The sequence below is a fragment of the Silurus meridionalis genome, chromosome 18, assembly GCF_014805685.1.
Source record: "Silurus meridionalis isolate SWU-2019-XX chromosome 18, ASM1480568v1, whole genome shotgun sequence".
In the NCBI taxonomy this organism is placed as follows: Eukaryota; Metazoa; Chordata; class Actinopteri; order Siluriformes; family Siluridae; genus Silurus; species Silurus meridionalis.
Window position 1 is genome coordinate 5,704,752 of NC_060901.1, and position 22,704 is coordinate 5,727,455.

The window sequence follows — 22,704 nt, forward strand, 5'->3', positions numbered from 1 at the left end:
TCTTTTTTTTCTTTTTTTTACTTTGCTGAAAATGAAACAAACTCTTATGAATATATTTAATTTTATTAAAATTAAATTAAAAATAAATTGCACACAATAACACGGTACACACCATCTTCTAATTGGAACAGGCTCAAATGTCCAGAACAACAAAACCTTCAGTTAATCCAGCTTTATCAAAATTGACTTTTTGCAGATTCCTGTGTGTATTTTGTGTTTATGATTCTTCCTTCAGTTCTCTCACAAAAAGCAGGACCGGGAGCATCTTTCTTGTTGCTGATCTGTTTGTTTTTAAGCGTCCGTCTCTTTTCCCAAAGCGCAGACCGAACGGGTTGTAGTTAAATTTACTGCGGGTTAAACGATGCTTGCAGGAAATGTGACTTTCCGAATCCTTCTCCTTTAACAAGAAGCAAATCCTGTCGTCTTCCGAGGTGCTGCGCTCGTCCGGACCTTCCCGATCCGGTTCACTAAGCGCTCCAAAATCTACAATAGATACACATATATAAACTGCTTAGAGGATTTATATTCAATTGCTAAAAATACATTCTTTGCTTTTAGTCAGTCATCTAAATATCTGTACAACACAAAATAGTAAAATATAAAAATTCTAAGAACATTTAAATATCTTAAGAACATATAATCCTGTAATTAATTCTAAAATAATTTCTATTAAAATTAATATCTATCTATAAAGTAATAAACATGTTTTCATTGTAAATGTATTATTAAATTATATGAACATCCATATTGTTAAGCACTGAAATAGTAAGTCATTTATTTATTATTTTTAGTAATATATTTATCTAAATATTACTTTTTTCTAGCACAAAAACTTGGAAAAAGAAATCATGTCTCTCAAAAGCTTGTATAACCTGTATATAAAAAAAAAACCCTACAAAATTTGAAGTATTTGAAATGATACTTTATCACAAGTGGGGAAAATAAATCAAACAAATCCATTTCTGTCTCATAATCTATAGTCTGGCTCGTATAATCGGGTATTAACTCGGTGTGATGCATTTCAAGAAATGTTTTTAAGTTTATTTTTACATTTCGGTTTATATACATTATATAGATTTGCCCCAGGCTTTCGTTTTTTTTTTACTTGTAAATAATTGCATTGTTTGATAGATAAACAGATTTTAGGTAAATAAGAAAAAAGCCTCTCTGATGATGCCAAAAATCATGTAACAGCAGCTCAAGAAGTGCAGTTAATGTTAACAATAAACATGAGAATAGGGATAAAAGTGTGATGCGTCATGTGGTAGTCGGTACCACACAAGCCAGTTAGCATTTTTCTGCTGGTCTGCTGAGATCTTCATACTCAATAGTCTAGAGCTTATGCAGAATGATGCAGAATTTAAAATCTACCCAAATATTAACAAGTAAATACCAGTGTTAACAAATTCCCATATATTAACAAATATAAACATTTTGTTTTTCGCACCATCCTGTGTAAACATGCGTGAATAATCTTAGCATTTTATCTGAAATACTCAAACCAGTTATAAGTCTTAAGTAAATCACGTCTTTACTTAGGTTTCCTGTGAACTTTTAACTGAGATTTCAACCTGCTACATGATTGGCTGGTGATGACAATCTTGTTAAATGAATTTTAACACTGCACACTGGGAACAACAAACTATTTTTAGTGTAAAGAATGAATAATGACAAACACCACAAAGCAGTGATGATAATAAATTTGAACTATTTTATTACTTCTGCTATTAAAAGAACAGTAAATAGTAGACTGAACTAAATATCAGTAACATCACAGACTCTTCAGTTGAAGGAATTTGGAATTTCTTTTATTTTATATGCAGACTCCTGAATATTATTTTTTTACATTCTCTTCATACATTTTAAATTCAGGTTCATTTACATTTCATTTTTTTCTACAATGACTAAGTAAGAATCTACTGCATAAAAGGATTTTTTTCATTTAGAATTCTCATGTAGAACCTGCAGGTCTGATATGTTGCTGATCATAAACGAATAAAATGTGAATTTGCATTATTTATTTGTTTGGTTGTTTGCATAAAAAGCCCAATTTACAGTATAATCTCAATAGGTTTATTACTCATTTTACGTTCATTTCATTTTTTTAAACAGCATGGGAGCATAACTTCCAATACAGTGTCCCTTTGAGTACAGTGTTATATACTGTTACATTCTTTTCTTTTCTTTTTCTTCTTGATTGCTATTGCTTTTCTTTTTTTTAATATAAAATTTAACACCAGTCTTAAAATGTAAGTGCGTTGCAGTAACTTGACTCGGTAACTGACACTGCAAATTAAATGTCACAAGTTTCACACTAGTTGATTTTTTCGTCTCGGTTTAAAAATATATATAATTATATCTCACAATGAAGCATCTAAATTCACATCTTACTACCTTAAATGCTCTCTCTGTGTTGGACTTTTAGATTTGGGTCCCAAAGTCTGAGAGCTCTGATGAAAACATTTTTTATTTTAAAGATAATTGCAATAATGTTCAATACAAGTCTTTTGGTTGTTGTTAATATCGCAAAAGATGAACATTAAGAAATGTAGAAATGAAGTTTTGAAGCCAGAATGAACTCTACAAGTTTGTGTAATATAACGTGTTAAATCTAAAACTCATGAGTGTTTCTCATATGATGGGCAGGTCATTGAGGATCCCAAAAAAAAACAGCATGAGAGCATAACCTCTAATCTAGTGTCCCTTTGAATACAGTGTTATATACTGTTAGATTGTAGAAAAAACAAAGCAAAAATGAAAATGAACCTGAATTTAAAATGTTCAAAGAGATCATTTAAAAAAATTTGAATTTGGAAAAACATTTAATCACGAATATTGTCATTGTTTGTGCACAAATTATGTTTGTGATCCTAATTCCTTAAATTATATCCATACTTTAACTTTTTCATTCTTATTTAAATAAAGCACACTAATAATAAAAAAGCATCTGCCACTAAAAACAAGCTCTGTTTAACACCCAAAAAGAAGAATACATTTATTAGATATGAACATTATAAATCTCCTGCAGAGGTCTATTTTAAAAAACAAAAAACAATAAAAATTGACTTGCTGGTTTTCTGTTTCTGATTTCTGTTATTTCTCTCTTGTTAAATCCAGTTTAATTTTTAATGAGTTATGGTTTGAAAATCTTTGACATAATTTGAAGTGACAGATGAAGATATCAGTAAAAACAAAGCTGTAATCAACTGTAAATAAATGTATTTAAAATAAATGTAAATGTAAATCTATATAGTAAATGATAGACCTATTATACACTACTATTATAAAAATGCCCTCTTACACAAAAAAAATATATTTGAGAAAAAAAAAAAACGTTCAATAAATACTAAGAAATTCATTCATGCAAACTTTCTGACTGTCTACAAACAGACCCCTCAAGTCCAAATGAAAACCCTACCAAAATCACCCCGATGTCCCACCTGATCATTAGTTCCAACTATAATTATATGTCCCTTACAATAAAGTGTTTCAATTCCATCCATTGCAGAAGTCTTTTACCTGGAATACTGACATGTGAGGATGCAGAATGAGCCACCAGGACTGACGTGAAGATGAGCAGAACCTGTAGTTTCATGATGTTGGTTGATAAAGCCGATTCCTGTGCAGATCTTCGTCTCTGCTGTGAGAAACGAGTCCATGTGAGAGATTCCTGCAATATATAAGCATGCAGTGACATCTTTGACACAGAGAGAGAGTGTGAGAGAAAGAGAGAGAGAGAGAGAGAGAGATTTTTTCTAACCTCAGCACACCAGCTCTCTCTCCTGTTTAGACTATTTTCTGTCTTCTTGGAAATGTTATTCTTATTTATTTACCCACAGTCATGTCAGAAAGCAGGGTGATTATTTAAATTGATCCGATTTCTCGCCATCACCATGGGCAGAAAGTACGAAACACAGAACAGACAATAATGAATAAATGGAAAGCTTTTTGCGCCCCGTCTGACACGCTCTGTCCTTTTTCTGAGAAATAGGCTAAAACCAGGATAAAATGGTGCTATTACACTCTACTGCTGTCTGCAGGCAGGATTTATAGTTATTTATTTTATTACCTAATAACTTTTCAATACAAATACGCAGTCAAATGTTATTGACAACTCAGTGGTAAACACAAAATTACCACCCAAAATGGGTTTCAGAATTAGATTAATTTATCTTTCTGTAATATCTAGCAGGGTTTTAGAGATGTGTAAAGGATCCTAGGTCAAGCCAGTACCAAAATAATACAAGCAAAATAATAGCAAGCTGCTTTATCATGCTTAGGTTTGTGCATGCAGGACATGTGACTTTACCACTGAGGCCTTTAACCTCCTGGTAGAGGCACATCATGGTTTTTAAGACGACCGAATTTATAATCCAAGGTGATGTTTCACTAGAGGGCGCCATTTGCTTACATTTAATCATGTGGTAAAAAGATTTACGCCTCAGCGAGCCTCAGGACGCCCTCTTGTGTTGAGAAAAGAAACGTAATATGCAATCATGTTATAAACAGCAAACATTGAAGTGCTTTTTTTTAGCATTTATTTACATATTATATTAATACTATTTATTATTTGTTTGTGTATTTTTTTATAAATTTGAGTTTAACGTTTCCCTCTGTGCACACTGAAGCTGTTTTATTCCCCTTTATAATATCCTAATTATTTAATTATACTGAAATACATATTGTATTACATTAACAACATACAAAAAAAGTAAAACTGGTTTTGCCAGTGTGCCATATCGGCTCTCACCGTGATGTCGGTGACCTCGAGCCCAAAGTGCATCAGTGTTTGTTTAAGAGAGTTAAAACAGAAATGCAATTCAGTCCAAACTCCTCTGTGACTCTCTAGAATTGAGAGCAGTGACGAAGCTCCAGACTCACTTGAGTCTTCCTTCCAGATTTCACTTAAAACAACATCTGGATTTCTTTCCATCATGCCCCTGACCAGGTCTTTGTCCATGAGCTCACTGAGCGGCCTTCCTCTGTGGGATGAAGAGGAGTTACCCGTGGAGGACCTGCTGCTCTTTGAGATCGCCTGGGAAGTAACCAACAAAGGTGAAATCCACTGAAAACTTTAAGACTTAAAAAATAATATTAATATAACGAAAGTTTCCATTCAGGATACCTCAATTTAGGCAACTGTCTAATTTCTTTCCTGCATTTTGTTTTTCCACATACGCAAGCCATATCTAATCAGTTTTAATACCTTATTTTATTTTCTGAATATAGAAAATAAAAGGAAATAAGAAAACACTTTTCTTTTTCGCCATTTTGAATGGTGCAACTTCCTGCTAAACATGTGACTCTTTCACAGAGTGAATGAGTTGGCTAACAGGGCTGAACTAAAAACTAAGATTTTTTTTGTTTAAATGAAATGACGACTTCTAGAAAGGGATATTTTAAACATTAGATGCTAAACAGATTCATACATGAATGCAAAAGTATAAGTATTTTATTGATTAAATTTAAAGGTAATGTGTAGCAATGGTGAGTTGGAACAGGCCAAAATGCTTTTTTTAATTAGCAAGTTCAGATGTATAACATTAATAATATTATATGCTAATATTAAATATATTACATAAGTAAATATAGGATTCCCCTACAATAGAAAATGTAACAAAGTGACCTCTAGAGTGTCCCTACAGTAGATAAAGTGCCCTCTAGGGTGCCCCTAAGGTACATAACATGATAACATATCCTCTAGAGAGCCCTTACAGAAGATTATTGGGTAAGTGCCTAAATGTTTGATAATGTGATGCAGTTTCCTCTATGGTGCCTCTGAAATAGGTAATGTGATAACATGCCCTCTAAGGTGCCCCTACAGTAGAAAATTTAATAAAGTGGCCTCTATGGTGCTCTTATGGTAGATAATGTGAACAAATGTATTTTAGGGTGTCCCTAAAGTAGATATGTTTTATAAGATAGTGTTAATAAAATGCCCTCTAGTGTGCCCCTACAGTAGGTTAGGAGATAAAGTGGCCTCTAGGCTGCCTCAGGTAGTAATGCATTAAATAAAGTAATGACAAGGGTAGCGCTACAATATAATATAATAATCTGATAAAATGCTCTCTAGGAGGCCCCTACAGTAGTTAATGGGATAAAGTGCACTCTCGAGTGCCCTAGAGTAGATAATGTAATAAGGTGCCCTATAGGGTACCTTTAAAATAGATAATGGAATAAAATGCCTTCTATGTGAAATGCAGAGCCCTAGGGGTAGGTGCTATCTGTAAATTGATTGACATAAATAGGTGTCCTACTGGGTGTCCAATTAGTGACGTTCTATTAATTTTTCTCCCTGCCCCTCAGGCAGCCTATACCTGCCCCTATATTTTTAAAACAAAACCTTTTGGAAAGATTTTGCCTTATACAGATTTATTCTGTATGCTCCATACTCTTTTCAGTTTCTCTTTCTCTTCTCCAGTGGGAGGAATTTACACCGTCATCCAGACCAAATCTAAGATCACAGCGGACGAATGGGGTGAGAATTTCTTCATGATCGGCCCTTACTATGAACACAATTTCAAAACACAGGTGGAGAAGTGTGAACCTCCAAACACTGCTGTGAAGGAAGCCATGGAGTCCATCACCAACAATGGCTGTCAGGTAGATCACTCTACTTTTCCGAGTTGGGGGCTTTGGGTGCTTTGGAAGGCTAAAGAAACGGCCTAGTGTAATAAAAGTGAACTCATTTGCAGTGGCAAACAAGTGGGTCCTTAAGCTATCATATGCAGAATACACAGACGTGGACAATACTTAATTACTACTCAAGTACTCAATACTCAAGTATTGTTGCTATAAGTAAGTATTTTTTATGTGGTATATATTTTTTATGTGGTAAATCGTCTACTTATTTGCATTTACTGCATTTGACAAATGTTCTCATTCAGAGTGACTTATAGCTATCCCAATTTTATACAACTGAGAAGTTGAGGGTGAAGGGTCTTTGCTTTAAGGGCCCAGTAGTGGCTGCTTGGTAGTGCATAGATTTTAAACTCACAAACTTCTAATCTGTAGTCCAACTTCTTAACCCCTGAGCTACCAGCCGCTTATTTCAGTTTGGAATCCAAAAATTTAAGTACACTATCAGTTCAGTTTAGCATCCAGTCACTTCTGGTGCATCTACGGTTTAGCATCCCATTTAAATATTTTAGCATCTGATCTTTTCAGGACAACATCCGATCAGTTCACTTTAGTATGCAATAATTTCATTTTAGTATCTGGTCATTTCAGTAAATGTAAAAGCCTATTTTTTTTAATACCAGATCTGACTCCCAACAAATTAACTGGGAAGTCAAATTCTACAGTAAATTCTACATTCCCTCTGTCTCTGGGTCTCTCTCCGGGTCTTTTGGCGCCATCTTCTGGCATAAAACATAACTGTTTTGCAAACGAAAAGAGTAAGGGTCGACTGGCTTCGACTGTACTATAGTGGGAAATGTGCGATTTACACACAGATGGCGCTGAGAGACCACACAGTGAATTCAGATCACTCACTAGGGTGAGAGAGATAGATACAGAGAAAGAGAGGGAGAGAGAGAGAGAGAGAAAGAGAGAGAGAGAAAGACATACACAAATCATTGAATCATCACCCTCTTCTGTATATCATGTGTATATGTACACTAACCCTTAACAGTTTGATAAAGAAATAGATAACTTAACCTTGACACGTGTGTGTGTGTGTGTGTGTGTGTGTGTGTGTGTGTGTGTGTAGGTGCACTTTGGCCGGTGGCTTATAGAAGGCAGCCCCTATGTGATCCTGTTTGATATTGGAGCTGCTGCCTGGAACCTGGACCGCTGGAAGGGAGACTTGTGGGACACTTCTGGCATCGGGCTGCCATACCACGACCGAGAAGCCAATGACTCGCTCATCTTCGGTTCTCTTGTGGCCTGGTTCTTCAAAGAGGTGAAAACATATTACAAACCACCAACTTTTATTCAGGGCTCTAGTGGAATCCGGATTCTATCCTGTTAACACTGGTCGGGAAGCAAGAATATACACCCCTCAGTTGCAGCTATTATTACAAAGTACTAAAACTGTAGACTCCTTCCATAAATGTAAAATAAGCACCTATTTATTTCACCATATCAACACATTCGCTTTGTTTTACACATACACAACCATGCACTGTACATCATGCAGTGAAATACTAACTATATGCTTACTATAGTTTGTTACCATAAAAATGATCATGTAATCTAATTATTGTAATTATATGAACCTGTGATCTGCCAGTGCTGCTCTAATAAAAAGTATTCAACTATGTTGCGTTATAAATCATCTATGAATACTAATTTAGCAGTAAAATTTACGAACATGGTTTTAAATGTGTACACAACAGCCATAGGTGCAAACCCTAATATTTGTCTCTAACTTTGTCTGCAGCTAACAGATCGACTTGTGGACAAACTCCGGGTAATCACTCACTTCCACGAGTGGCAGTCAGGAGCCGGCCTGGTACTCAGTCGATCCCGTAAGATTCCCATGGCCACTATATTCACGACACACGCTACTCTTCTGGGTCGCTACCTGTGTGCTGGAAATGTAGACTTCTACAACAACCTGGATAAGGTCAGAACACCTTTTCACACAAAATAAATAGAAACTTTCTTCTGGTGTCAGGAGCATGTTCTTTTTTTCCTTGAAATGAAGAAATTTATTTGTGAATCATTCGATAGAGAACAGTTTACCCAAAAATGTGGTGCTCATGAGAATCCAGTTAGTTGAAAAAAAATATTCCTATTAAATATTCCTATTCCTTTTGATCAATTAAATGTATGCGTATAGAGATATATTAATAAATAGGCCCTAAATTGCAAAACTAATGATGTGTTACAGTGATTTTATACGATTATTCAGTTGACTTAATGAGCATTCTGTAAAAACTCATTTACATATAATATATTTAAATTTTATTCCTATAAGCTAATGCTAGATATTCAAAGTAGAGAGTAGCTATGACAAAAGTAATGGTACACTACAAAATCAGGAGAAATTAGTGTGTGTGTGTGCAGGAGGTGAAGCATTGCAATGGCTGAGGATTGATGGAGGATTTAGGATTTTATATTATGTACAGCTGTAAAACCAGAAGCACAAATAAAAAATAAAAATAGATCCTGGGTGATTGATAATAAACTCATTTTAATAATTTACACATTTTTCCAGAATTCTGTAAATGCATAATTACAGAAATCATTCAAATAAAAACTGGTATCGTATACAGCTTGGACATTGGCTTGAATACCACCATCAATTTCTTGATGTAGCAATTTCCAATTAGTGTGTACATGTTTTCGTCTGGTCTGTTCATGTCTGGTCGTTGGTGTGCTACCTGATTGTGTGCACTTGTTTTATGTTAGTTTAGACGTTATGAAGTCTGACTGCGAAATCTAAATATTAATTTCTGTCCACTTTCTGGATCATTTTTATTTCGATTAATTGTTGAGCATGCGTTTCACTTGTTAACTTTTACAGTGATTACCAGACTGTCCACAATAAATATAAAGTTTATCTTATGCACTTTAAGAATATCAGGACATATCAGAGCCTCCACAATTTTAAAAAACAAAATCGATCATGCAGAGACTCTGACATTTATTTGTCTGTCTCTCTCAAACAGTAGTGAAACCTGCTCAGTTAAACGCTTATTATTCCACAGTAAAAAGCGAAGATGTTCTCTATGTGTAGTGATAATTGGCCTGTATAAGGTCATCAGATGCTAAAGGCCATACAATTTGGCTGAAGGCTAATTGACAGCGTGTTTATGATTGGGAAACAGATTCTCCAGCGTGTAGTCCCCATGAGGAACCTCATTTTTTGCATGGTTCTTAAAGAAGCAAACTAAAAACGCCAATTTCAAATCCTTTTTTCGATGGGCCTTTTTAGTTTGCTTCTGTGAGAACCATGCGGATAAATGAGGTTCATCATGGGGACTACAAAGCTGGAGAATCTGTCATCAAAAAGTGATTAGAACACAGATCTACTCACTAAACCTGTCATCATAGTGACAACAGAATTTAAAATATTAACCATATTTGTTAGTATTAGTGCTACCACTGGTTAAATGAATGTTTCAGGTGTAGAAACAGTATTTTTCAAGACCTGTCATGTTTCCTAGATGTTCTGAGAACATTTTGTAATAATAACACTGTTTGGAAACATTTTTCGTTGTAGGATCTTTGACACTAACGTTTCTAACATAGAATATGTTCCTGGAATGTTACCATCAAAACCTAAAAATCACATGTGATTTTTAGGTTTTGATGGTAACATTCCAGGAACATATTCTATGTTAGAAACGTTAGTGTCATTCAGAAGTAGTCAGAGTGAGGGTCCACAATAATAATTTTGTATATGTTTTATAATAATATGAACACGCTATGTAATCGATTATGGTTCCATAGCAAGAGCTGATTCACAGGGATATACTATATACACAGATTCAACTATTTTTATTTAAAGTATCGAGATGTTTATTTGTCTATGGATTTTTTTAACATAGAGAGAGAAAATAATGTTAACATTTTACACAAAAATGTGGATAAATATTTTTCTGTAACAGAATCTTGTTAAGAAACTTTGTTAGTGTGTGTCAGTTTGATATAGACCGGGAGGCAGGAGACAGGCAGATCTACCACCGCTACTGTCTGGAGCGAGCTGCAGTGCACTGCTCACACGTTTTCACCACCGTCTCCCAGATCACAGCGGTGGAGGCCGACCACATGCTTCACAGGAAACCCGGTGGGTCCCTAATTACTAATCTATTTTCTAATACTGAGACCAAGAAATGGAGCTATATCAGAAATAGAACTTTGGTGACATTACTGAATGTTCACATGATCGAACAGCATACCTTAAGTTATTAAAACCATATAATACATTTAAGTGCAAAAATTTCTAAACCCTTGGGTTTCACAGAGTATGATGTCTGTATAGTAAAAAACGTGTAATGTCTGTGCAGACTTCATTTTTTGTTGTTTCTTTCTCTTTCTCACGTGAGTTACCACCATGAATTTGAATGAATTTTCCTATAACAGCATGCCACATATTTTATTCCTTTTTTACCAGAGCTATTCTTCAACAATTTTCATTTAATTTTAACAATGAGACATCATACTTTTTTTTTTTTTTTACCCATTTCTTGTTACATTTTATGTTGTGGAACATCTGGTTTCTGTACTCATTCATGTTTTATACAGCAAAGCATAAAACTTTACTGTCCTGAAGATGTCTAACACTAAACACTCCACCATATCAGCGATTGCACGTTTATGTGGATAAGCACCTGTAAATGAGCTGTTACTGTTATCAGATGAATAAATTATCGAAAGCTTCTGGGTTGATGTAATTGTCAGGTTTGTTGTTTCTGCAGATGTGATTACACCAAACGGACTGAACATCAAAAAGTTTTCAGCCATGCATGAGTTTCAGAACCTGCATTCACTGAACAAACTGAAGATTCAGGAGTTTGTGAGAGGACACTTCTATGGGTAAGATCTTTTTGAACTTATGAAAATTATCTGCTACTACCGTTTAGGGATGTTTTGCTTTGACGTGTGCTTTGGTGAAGTCGGTTTCCATTAGCCGCAGTGAGGACAGATTTGCATTCAGTTAAAGTATAGGATGGCAGCCATGCTGGTTTAGAATAAGTCTCCAACCTTCCCTGCTCCTAAGTAACCTCAAACCATTTAGCTTCCACCTCCATGCATTCTCTTTTGTTCTCTGTCTTAGATAAGTTCTTCTGTTAGAGCCAAAAAAATTATATATATATTATTTATTGACATTAATAAAAAATAATTATACATATATATGAAACAAGTAAAAAATATTTATTGACATTAATAAAAAAAAAATATATATATATTATATATAAATATTTGTAATTAATGTCAATAAATATTTTTGCCTTGTTTCAATCATGTTTTGATGCTGTATAAAATGTTACACATCTGTTAAATATTTTATTTATTTATATTATCAAAAAAGAAAATTAAGGATTAAAATAGGGGGATTTTTAGAATTTGGCTGGTCCTGACATTAAAGAGATAAATCTGAAATGATCTATTCTCATATGCAGACATCTGGATTTCAATCTGGAGAAAGCGCTTTTCTTCTTCATCGCAGGCCGGTACGAGTTTTCCAACAAAGGAGCCGATATCTTCTTGGAGGCGTTGTCCAGATTAAATTACCTGCTTCGGGTACTTTGTGTTTTTTGTTTCAGTGTATGTTTATAAAGCTTTAGATAGCAGTCATGCGTTACTCAAAATTGTACTAAAAATGGTTTATGAAAAGAAGAAGAATCATTTTATGTTTGATTTGTGAATTTCTATTTTATGTCCACCTTGTGTGTCAGGTCCACAAGAGTGATATTACGGTGGTGGTCTTCTTCATCATGCCAGCAAAGACTAATAACTTTAACGTGGAAAGTCTGAAAGGGCAAGCCGTGCGCAAGCAGCTGTGGTGCGTCATCACATGTGGCTCACGCGATCTGTACAAGGTGTCCGAATATCCAAGAGGACTCACGTCTCGTGCTTGCTTTTTCCAGTCTTGGATATTAAATAATCCTGGATTATTTTGCTGTGGGAATTTTGGATTAGAATTCTCAAATAATATACACATTGCTTTAACAGGAATAGATGAGAAAATGTTTTTTATCACTTATCAAATAGACTCATGTCTTGTCATTGTGTGGAAAAATAATAAAGGGTAATGTGATGAAGCTTTATCTTCACATATTATACTTTCCTAATATACTGTAACATTTCCTGAATGGTTTTGTTCATCTTATACCATAGCAACAATTTAAATGTGTTATTTATTTAAGAACTATATGCGTTTTATCTACTTATAAATGCATTATATTATCTTGATCAGCTTATTATTTAAGCTATAGGAGCTAAAATACTCAAACATACTTCTGTAAACGAGAAACCCCAACTTGTAAACTACTCATCATGAACCTGTTGTAAAAACTTTAGACAGCTTTAGACTCCTTTCATTTATAAAACATCTTACCTAATCTGCATATCTTAAAAAAAAGAGTAAAAATGTGCATAATACGAGCTTCATGTCAACTATACCATATTAAGAGGAAAGCATTAACATTCATATTTATATAAACCTGTGATTTGCTGGTGAATTATCACTTTCCTTTCTGGCTTCTAACAATATGAAAACAAAATCATCTTTTTAATAATTTTTTTTAAATCATGCTTTGTTGGTTTTATAATGATCAAATCACACATATTCGATTTGAATTGTAATTCATTTACTGATATAATGAAATTCCAATGAGATAAATTTGGGAAGATGATTTGAGACACTTATTCTGAGGTGTCACTAATGTCTTGTCTCCTACAGGGACACCGCACAGACAGTGAAGGAGAAGTTCGGCAAGCGTTTGTATGAGGCCTTGTTAAGGTAAGCTGTTAGTAAAGGACCTGAAATTAAAAGACTCGACTGATCCTGTGGTTATGCTGCAATTGTGTTTCAATTATTTTTTATTTGCTAATCTGTAAGTTAAAAGCCAATTTATGCACAGGTAAACTGTAAACACACAATCATAATCAGTGAATGCTTTAGTAACAAAAATGATATCTATCCCATCTCACTTTCAAATTTCCAAGCTAAAATAGAATTAAAGGATTTTTGAGGTTTTTCAAGTGCGAATCTCATGCTTGAAACATTAACATTATTATTATAATTCATTGCTTGACCCTATAAATTGAACACATACACCCCTGTAAATGATTTGGAACATTCCATGATGATCGGATGTGTTTAGCAGGATGTTGCATCATCCAGTTTTCATCCAAAAAGCTCATCGGTGCATCTCAATCAGCTCTTGATGTCAGTAGTCAGGATGTCGATCAGAAAGTTGGTTATTTTATGGGTCGTCTCAAATCCCAAAATCCTTTCAATGTGCTGAAATATTTACTCCCTAAAACATCTAATATATTTGATATGTTTAAGTTTTTTTCCAGTGACCAAAGAGGAAATCAGATGATTCATTCTGCCTGATATTAAAACATGCCATTGGTGATGTTTTACAACTAAAATAATCTGAAAATAAAATTATTAATTAAATATAAAAAATATTATATTATTTTGCAATGTCTAGTTTTTTTGTATATACTAATTCACTGTTCTTCTTCTTCTTCTTTCGGCTGCTTCCATTAGAGATCGCCACAGCGGGTCATCTGTCTCCATATCCCCCTGTCCTCTACATCTGCCTCTTTCAACCCAACTACCTGCATGTCCTCCCTCACCACATCCATAAACCCCCTCCTTGGCCTTCCTCTTTTCCTCCTTCCTGGTGGCTCCATCCTCACCATTCTCCTACCAATATAACTCATGTCCCTCCTCTGCACATGTCCAAACCATCTCAATCTCACCTCCCTCACCTTGTCACCGAAACGTATATATACTAATTCACTGCTAACCCTGATAAACATTCAACAGCAAAATTGAACAGAAAAAAAAAAAAATTATGAAATTGTTCAGTTTGTTTGAAAAAAAAACCAGAATAGTGAATGGTGACTTTTTGACCTCATGGTTTACCGTGTTGACATTGCAGACATGTGTTAACTCAAGGGTGATGATGCGTTAATTGTGAAGATATTTACAGTGGCAAAGTGTGATGTCACTGGGTCAGTCCCTCACATCCCGAGGCTATGTGACCTCCCTGGAGTGTTTGTGTGTGTGTGTGTGTGTGTGTGTGTGTGTGTGTGTGTGTTAATCACAGAGTCTGTGTGTTTTCCAGGGGTGAGATCCCAGACATGAGCAAGATCTTAGACAAAGACGACTTCACGATCATGAAAAGGGCCATTTACGCAACGCAGGTCAGACCCAACTTACTCCATCCTCCTTTAATAACTTAATATTTCAATGATTAGCCCACTGAAATTCTTCTCGCAAATAACACACAGGTTTCAAATTTATAACAGGTTTTTTCACATATCCAAAACATACTTGCTTTTTCAAAATCAGCAGATAGAAAATGTGGAATCATTGAGCTAATCAAGCATGTTATCAGTTTGTATGCATTTAGTAGCAATAAAATGTAGACAGACAAAGATATTGTTGGATTTATATGTAAAGTATGTTATGTGTAAACCGTATGAGAATCTATCTATCTATCTATCTATCTATCTATCTATCTATCTATCTATCTATCTATCTATCTATCTATCTATCTATCTATCTTAGTGTTTGCATTTGTGTCTGTCTCTTTCTCTGTTAATTTGAAACAGACTTTATACTAGATGATACTGTAACTATAAATGGATAAAAAAGAGCACCACATAACATTGAGTTTTTTTCTTACTATGTCCTAGAGATGCAGAGAATGGAGTTTCTTTCTCTCTCTCTCTTTTCTCTCTCTCTCTCTCTCTCTCTCGCTCTCTCTCTCTCTCTCTCTCTCTCTCCATTCAGTGTAGTCTGTGGTGTTTTTGTGAATGAGCTGAGGTCAGGTCCGGGGCACGCTGACAGATGATTTGTGTCATCTAACTGAGCGTGACGGAATTCCCTTCACATCCTCACACAGCGTCCTTCCTCGAGGCCGTAATTCATTCAAACCGAGTTCACTCTTGAATCCTAGTCAATAGATCGACTTTGCTTTATACGGCTTTTACTTAATAGCAAGACTGGCGCATAAAGGGCTCATAAAGCACCTCTCAGGTCAGATTTATTTTTACATCAATATTTCATGGTGTTAAGGACGGAGGTTTATTGCTGGGCGCATGAGTAGGCGGAGGTAATAAATGGACATTTCTTCTGCTCTGTCCAAGTGTCGATAATTCACCCTAAAAAAATGCTAACGTAGCGTATTTCAGGCAAAAAAAGTGGAGAAGTTGCGCACCCGTATTAGCAACTCGTCTACGTTTACGTGTATCAGTCTAATCCAATTTATTTTACATTAGTCTCGTAGGCCTTGTGTCTCTCATCTCATCTAGCTCACGGATCAGCGCATTATCGATTACCGATTTCTTTCTCTCATGTTTTTCATTCACACACTTGCAGAGACACACTCTCCCTCCTGTGACCACTCACAACGTGCTGGACGACTCGACCGACCCGATCCTGAGCAACATCCGCCGCATCGGCCTCTTCAACAGCCGCACCGACAGAGTCAAGGTCGATTGCGTGTTTTAATCACGGCATGTTTATTGTACAAATTCAAATTAAGACAAAAACCTGCTCCTGTTTAACGTGCAGCAAAGTGATTTAAAATACAGATTAAATCTAGTGAACTTCAATTGAATTGATTGAAATCTTTAGCCTTTACAATGTTCTTCGTAATGACTCTGATTAATTTTTTTGTGAGTCAGATTGTTTTCCATCCCGAGTTCCTGTCCTCCACCAGCCCGCTGCTGCCCATGGACTACGCTGAGTTCATACGTGGGTGCCATCTGGGAGTGTTTCCCTCTTATTATGAACCCTGGGGATACACACCAGGTTACACAAAATTAATTTCTTATGCGCACACACACACACACACACACACACACACACACACTGAAGTCCAGTCAATAAGTAACCAAGATCAAATTAATAATTACATTTTCTTTAACTTTTACAATACTGTGCCTTTTTTCTTGCGTGTTTAAAAATATACACAGTTTTGAATCCTTAAAGAATATTTTGGTTGGATAAAAATAATTTTTGGAAAGTATTCAGATAAATATGGAAGTAACTACAGCCTCGAAGTAGACAGATACATATCATTTTCTGTGGTATAAAACTATGAGACTGTCTGTATCTATATCTGTGTTTGGTTTTCAATATGGCCTAAATCATAAGTGTTTTTATTATTATTAATAGAATAGAATACAGTATAGCCTTTATTTGTCACATATACATTACAGCACAGTGAAATTTGTTCTTCGCATATCTCAGCTTGCTCGGTAGCTGGGGTCAGAGCGCAGGGTCAGCCATGATATGGCGCCCCTGGAGAACAGAGGGTTAAGGGCCTTGCTCAAGGGCCCAAGAGGAACCTATGACTATGACCCCAGAACCATTGAAAAAAACTCATCATATGTAGAATTCTTATAGCTATACATCCTGTTTCTAAGTACTGACATATTAGGGAGTCCAACATTTGCACGTAGCACAACTACCCATTTACCACAAGTTCTATTTAAACACTACGTAATGACCAATGTTACGCAGTGTTTTATAAGGTAGCTGAGTGACAAAGTGGACATTCTGAACATTCAGATAAAGAATCAAATTACTTTTATTAATGATTTAAAAATAATTGTTGTTCTATTTTTTGGTGGACATTCAATATTTGTCTATTTCAGACTATAAAGATAAAAGAGTGAAAATGGTCATTTACATGAAGCGATGTCATTGCACAAACCAGATTCTAATAAGATTTCATATCATCAGTTGCAAAGGGCAATGTTTTTTATTAACGCGTCGTTTATACATGTAATGCTTTTTCCACATTTGTTTTTTTAGGGGTTTTTTTCTGAGGTGATTGAGTAGTTTAAATATTTACAAATACCATCCCTAAAATACAGGGAGTGCAGAATTATTAGGCAAATGAGTATTTTGACCACATCATCCTCGTTATGCATGTTGTCTTACTCCAAGCTGTATAGGCTGGAAAGCCTACTACCAATTAAGCATATTAGGTGATGTGCATCTCTGTAATGAGAAGGGGTGTGGTCTAATGACATCAACACCCTATATCAGGTGTGCATAATTATTAGGCAACTTCCTTTCCTTTGGCAAAATGGGTCAAAAGAAGGACTTGACAGGCTCAGAAAAGTCAAAAATAGTGAGATATATTGCAGAGGGATGCAGCAGTCTTAAAATAGCCAAGCTTCTGAAGCGTGATCATCGAACAATCAAGCGTTTTATTCAAAATAGTCGACAGGGTCGCAAGAAGCGTGTGGAAAACCAAGGCGCAAAATAACTGCCCGTGAACTGAGAAAAGTCAAGCGTGCAGCTGCCAAGATGCCACTTGCCACCAGTTTGGCCATATTTCAGAGCTGCAACATCACTGGGTGCCCAAAAGCACAAGGTGTGCAATACTCAGAGACATGGCCAAGGTAAGAAAGGCAGAAAGTCGACCACCACTGAACAAGACACACAAGCTGAAGCGTCAAGACTGGGCCAAGAAATATCTCAAGACTGATTTTCTAAGGTTTTATGGACTGATGAAATGAGTGAGTCTTGATGGGCCAGATGGATGGGCCCGTGGCTGGATTGGTAAAGGGCAGAGAGCTCCAGTCCGACTCAGGCGCCAGCAAGGTGGAGGTGGAGTACTGGTTTGGGCTGGTATCATCAAAGATGAGCTTGTGGGGCCTTTTCGGGTTGAGGATGGAGTCAAGCTGAACTCCCAGTCCTACTGCCAGTTTCTGGAAGACACCTTCTTCAAGCAGTGGTACAGGAAGAAGTCTGCATCCTTCAAGAAAAACATGATTTTCATGCAGGACAATGCTCCATCACACACGTCCAAGTACTCCACAGCGTGGCTGGCAAGAAAGGGTATAAAAGAAGAAAATCTAATGATATGGCCTCCTTGTTCACCTGATCTGAACCCCATTGAGAACCTGTGGTCCATCATCAAATGTGCGATTTACAAGGAGGAAAACAGTACACCTCTCTGAACAGTGTCTGGGAGGCTGTGGTTGCTGCTGCATAATGTTGATGGTGAACAGATCAAAACACTGACAGAATCCATGGATGGCAGGCTTTTGAGTGTCCTTGCAAAGAAAGGTGGCTATATTGGTCACTGATTTGTTTTTGTTTGGTTTTGAATGTCAGAAATGTATATTTGTGAATGTTGAGATGTTATATTGGTTTCACTGGTAAAAATAAATAATTGAAATGGGTATGAATTTGTTTTTTGTTAAGTTGCCTAATAATTATGCACAGTAATAGTCACCTGCACACACAGATATCCCCCTAAAATAGCTAAAACTAAAAACTACTTCCAAAAATATTCAGCTTTGATATTAATGAGTTTTTTGTGTTCATTGAGAACATGGTTGTTGTTCAAATTAAATCCTCAAATAAAATTAATCCTCAAAAATACAACTTGCCTAATAATTCTGCACTCCCTGTATAAAGAAATATTAATAATAATGATAATAATAATTGCTAGTAAAAAGTATAAAATAATGTTTAAATATATTTAAAAAATGTATGTCTATTTGTTTTTGTTTTTTTGTTTTTTTTTATTATACAGATATTATTTAGTTGGGTACTTATTTATTAAAAGCCAGGCAAAAAAAAAATCCAGAAAAAAAACCCCAATAATTAAAATAATTAAATTTGTGTCAGGCGAGTGCACGGTGATGGGCATCCCGAGTGTGACGACTAACCTCTCTGGGTTCGGCTGTTTCATGGAGGAACACATATCTGACCCGACTGCTTACGGTCAGTTAACCTTACACATGAACTGATATTTATTGGACAATATATAAAGAGCAAAATTTGTCACGATGTGCTGTCAAAATAAAAATAATCAATGATGTTGTGCTGATGATGAAAGCAATAAAGCAGGACCACTGTTACCACCCCAAAGTTGATTACTTTCCAATAACAGCATGAGCTAAAAGTGTTATTCATCTCAAGTCACAGCAATTTGACATTTTTTTAAATGATTAAAGAATGATACATCATATGTTTTTTTAATCCATTTATAGTTATATTTAATGTTGTGAAACAAACCAGGCAGATTTTTTCTACAGTTTTTACTGTTATCACTTATGTTAAAGCAGCTGTAAAAAGATTTTCCTTCAACAACTTCTTTTTCATCCATCATTATTGTTATTGAGGTACCAGAGAGCATGAACTTCTCTGTGCTGAAGATTTAGAGTAAAATGCAGTGTCTCTTCCCCAAACAGGGATTTATATTGTGGACCGGCGTTTCCGCTCAGCAGACGAGTCGTGTAATCAGCTCACTCAGTTTATGTTCACATTCTGCCAGCAGTCACGAAGGCAGCGTATCATTCAGCGCAACCGAACCGAGCGCTTGTCTGACCTGTTGGACTGGAGATACCTTGGCCGGGTGAGATATGTGTTTGTGGTAACAGTTTGGGGAAGAACCACATGTGACTGGAAGTCAGGTATAATTTGATTAATTATATTTAAAAAAACACATAGCAATCTTCTAGTCAGGTGTCCACAAACCATCCTCTGAAAAATGTGTGTAGATACAGTATTTATGTACATGTATGTATATGAGCGTAGTGATGTATATTTTAACTGCAGGTATGTTTCACAGTAGGTCAAGATTTCATGATTATATTTGTGTTTTGTATTTAGATTATTTCAGGGTCATGGATTTGAGGTTTCTACTACATTAATCTTCTTTATCTTATTAATTAAGTGTATTTTGAAACGATCTGTTTGTCTCTTGTTTTAGTTCTACATGCATGCCAGACACCTGTCCCTCAGCAGAGCTTTTCCAGAGCAATATAAAATAGATACACTCACACCTCCACAAGTAAGCTCCACAGCCACATCTACATCCACATCCATTACTCATCAGTGCTTAATCTTGCCTCTGTTTCTATCTAAATATCATTGAATTGCATTGTTTCTAAAATCAGTCACACACATTTCTCTTTAAAAGTTTTTTCCACCTCAGCCCTGACTAAACTATCCATTGTTAATTATCGAATGTTCCTGTAGATAAGGGTAGTTTGTGGAAATTCAAGAAAAGATCTGCTTGTCAAGCTCATTGCAGAACCCACCCAAGTTCTCCCGAGTACTCTTTTCTCTTTTCCAAGATCATTCTTCATGTCAGAAATGAACACTGCCAAATATTTAAAGGAGTGTTGGTTTTTGATGTGTTAGAAGAATTTCCTGTTGATGAATGGCACTACAGATGTTATCTGAAAAGATTCGCATTTTATTGGCAACAGCAAAAATGGTTAAAGAAATATGGACAAAAAAAGTTCCTTTTGGAACCAACCATGTCTATTCTATGTTGTTGTTTTTTTTTTTTGCTATAGAAAGCTGTAATCCAATAATTTTCCCCCAGTCAAATATATGTAGCATAATCTCTTATAGAAATGGGTTTCCCAGGGGCTCCAATCTTCCAAAAAGGTTCAACATCTCCTGACTGAGTTCATACGTGTCATTTATGTAGACATTTATAAAAGGGTTTTACATAGGGCATTATAGAGTTCCTCAAACGTAGAAGCTTAAAACAAAACTTTCAACTGTTGTTTCTGTATTTTCTTCAGCAGTGGTAGTTGAAGTAAAAATAAGAATCTCCTAGTTAAGTGTGGTTCCAGTTATACTTCCCCTCCTCCATTGAATGTTTTACTCAGGAGTTCAAAAGAATTAGCTTTTAATTCGACTTAAGGTTAAAAATCGAAAGAAGTTATCTGTGAGGGTTCAATGATCTTTAAAGAAATGAGAAAGAGAATGTTTATTCAAATGTAGCAAAGTAAAAAGTACAATCTTTTTTTTTTAATGAAAATACTTTGATAGAGTACAGATACAGCAAAGAATGTCCCTAAGTAAACATATTTTCTCACAGAAAACTTATTGCCATCAGAGCATGTTTCACTTAGACTCTAGTTAAAAATGTATAATAACTTGAATACATTATTATGAGATGAAAAACCATTGTGAGATACTTGAGTTGTTCACTGAAAACTGAAAAAACTAAAGATTTCAAAAACTGTACATAAAACATACATATATTAACTGAATGGATAAAAATTATATGTAAATGAATGGTTGGATGTTAAGCTCTTTATTCACTCTTTTCTCTATGTTTTATTGGCTGCTAAAGGTACAGCAGTGATTGATTATTTTAAGGTGCAATAGTACTTGTACAGATACAGTATGATGTGCATTTTTTAAGGCAAAGCATTAGCAAAAGTGGTTTATGTTGCAGTATTTAGCTGCTTGTGTGACATTAGGTTTATATGGACCTTATAAATAGTCTGATTTGAACAGACATTTAATGTACATGTGAAATCATAAGCTTATCTTGTGATGATAAAGGTTTCAGTATATTCCGAATCAGTGAAAGTTTTGTAAATAAATATCATTACAGAATCAAGGATTTCGCTACCCTCGACCCCCCTCAGTCCCACCCTCTCCCTCGGTTTCCCTCCACTCCACCCCACATCACAGTGACGCTGAAGATGAGGATGAAGATGAGGATGAGCCCTACGATGAAGAACAGGAGGCAGAGAGGGACAGAGCAAACATTAAGTCACCCTTTACTCTTGGAGCCATGCCAAAGGGTAAGAAGAAGCAACCAGGAGAGTATGGAAATTAGAGATGCCACACCTCTATTACTTGATACCACCTGCCTCGCCTACGCATTTATCTCAACCTCATTGAGAGACATTTTGGTTCATTAGAAGTATGAAGGATGTAATGAAGAAGTCATATTTTTGATTATGGGCTGATTGGGGGAAAATAAAGCTAACTGTAAATTTCCCATTGGGATGAATAAAGAATCTATCTATCTATCTATCTATCTATCTATCTATCTATCTATCTATCTAAACACAATAAGTTCAAAAGTTTGTGCCCCCATATATTATGAACGTTAAAACTGATGTAATTGTATTTCATGTTGCTTTCATAAGTAAAAAAAATAAACATAAAAAACTCTGAAAACATTCAAAATCACACTTAGATTAACTGTTTTTTCATAAGCGAACATTTTTTATCCGTTTTGATGCAGAATTGTTCAATAAACAGCAAGTTTGTTACGT

At 35.5% G+C, this 22,704-nt stretch overlaps 2 protein-coding genes across 2 annotated transcripts; one reads left to right on the forward strand and one right to left on the reverse strand.

Moving 5' to 3' along the window:
• Positions 1-44: 44 nt before the first annotated feature.
• kiss2 (kisspeptin 2) lies at positions 45-4,960 on the reverse strand. The gene is made up of 3 exons (XM_046873083.1): positions 4,751-4,960; positions 3,520-3,670; positions 45-483 (listed from the first exon to the last, which is right to left on the reverse strand). The coding sequence occupies exons 1-3, from the start codon at positions 4,958-4,960 to the stop codon at positions 218-220; spliced, it is 627 nt and encodes a 208-aa protein (XP_046729039.1). The 3' UTR covers positions 45-217.
• Positions 4,935-22,618, forward strand: gys2 (glycogen synthase 2). Its single transcript, XM_046873081.1, has 16 exons — positions 4,935-5,055; positions 6,422-6,603; positions 7,712-7,903; positions 8,384-8,569; positions 10,594-10,738; positions 11,370-11,487; positions 12,075-12,195; positions 12,351-12,457; positions 13,358-13,417; positions 14,760-14,838; positions 16,019-16,132; positions 16,327-16,453; positions 19,295-19,390; positions 19,861-20,024; positions 20,382-20,462; positions 22,032-22,618. Exons 1-16 carry the CDS (start codon positions 4,935-4,937, stop codon positions 22,257-22,259), a joined length of 2,121 nt encoding a protein of 706 aa, XP_046729037.1. The 3' UTR covers positions 22,260-22,618.
• Positions 22,619-22,704: the final 86 nt, after the last annotated feature.

What these genes read in the sequence shown, in the direction of transcription:
- kiss2 (XM_046873083.1), bottom strand. Translation starts at nt 4,960, where the DNA reads ATGGACAAAGACCTGGTCAGGGGCATGATGGAAAGAAATCCAGATGTT. An exon ending in TCGAGGTCACCGACATCACG is followed by an intron (nt 3,671 to 4,750) that starts GTGAGAGCCGAT and finishes TATATATTGCAG; the next exon opens with GAATCTCTCACATGGACTCG. An exon ending in CTCACATGTCAGTATTCCAG is followed by an intron (nt 484 to 3,519) that starts GTAAAAGACTTC and finishes TATCTATTGTAG; the next exon opens with ATTTTGGAGCGCTTAGTGAA.
- gys2 (XM_046873081.1), top strand. Translation starts at nt 4,935, where the DNA reads ATGCCCCTGACCAGGTCTTTGTCCATGAGCTCACTGAGCGGCCTTCCT. An exon ending in GCCGCACCGACAGAGTCAAG is followed by an intron (nt 16,133 to 16,326) that starts GTCGATTGCGTG and finishes TTTGTGAGTCAG; the next exon opens with ATTGTTTTCCATCCCGAGTT. An exon ending in ACCCTGGGGATACACACCAG is followed by an intron (nt 16,454 to 19,294) that starts GTTACACAAAAT and finishes AATTTGTGTCAG; the next exon opens with GCGAGTGCACGGTGATGGGC.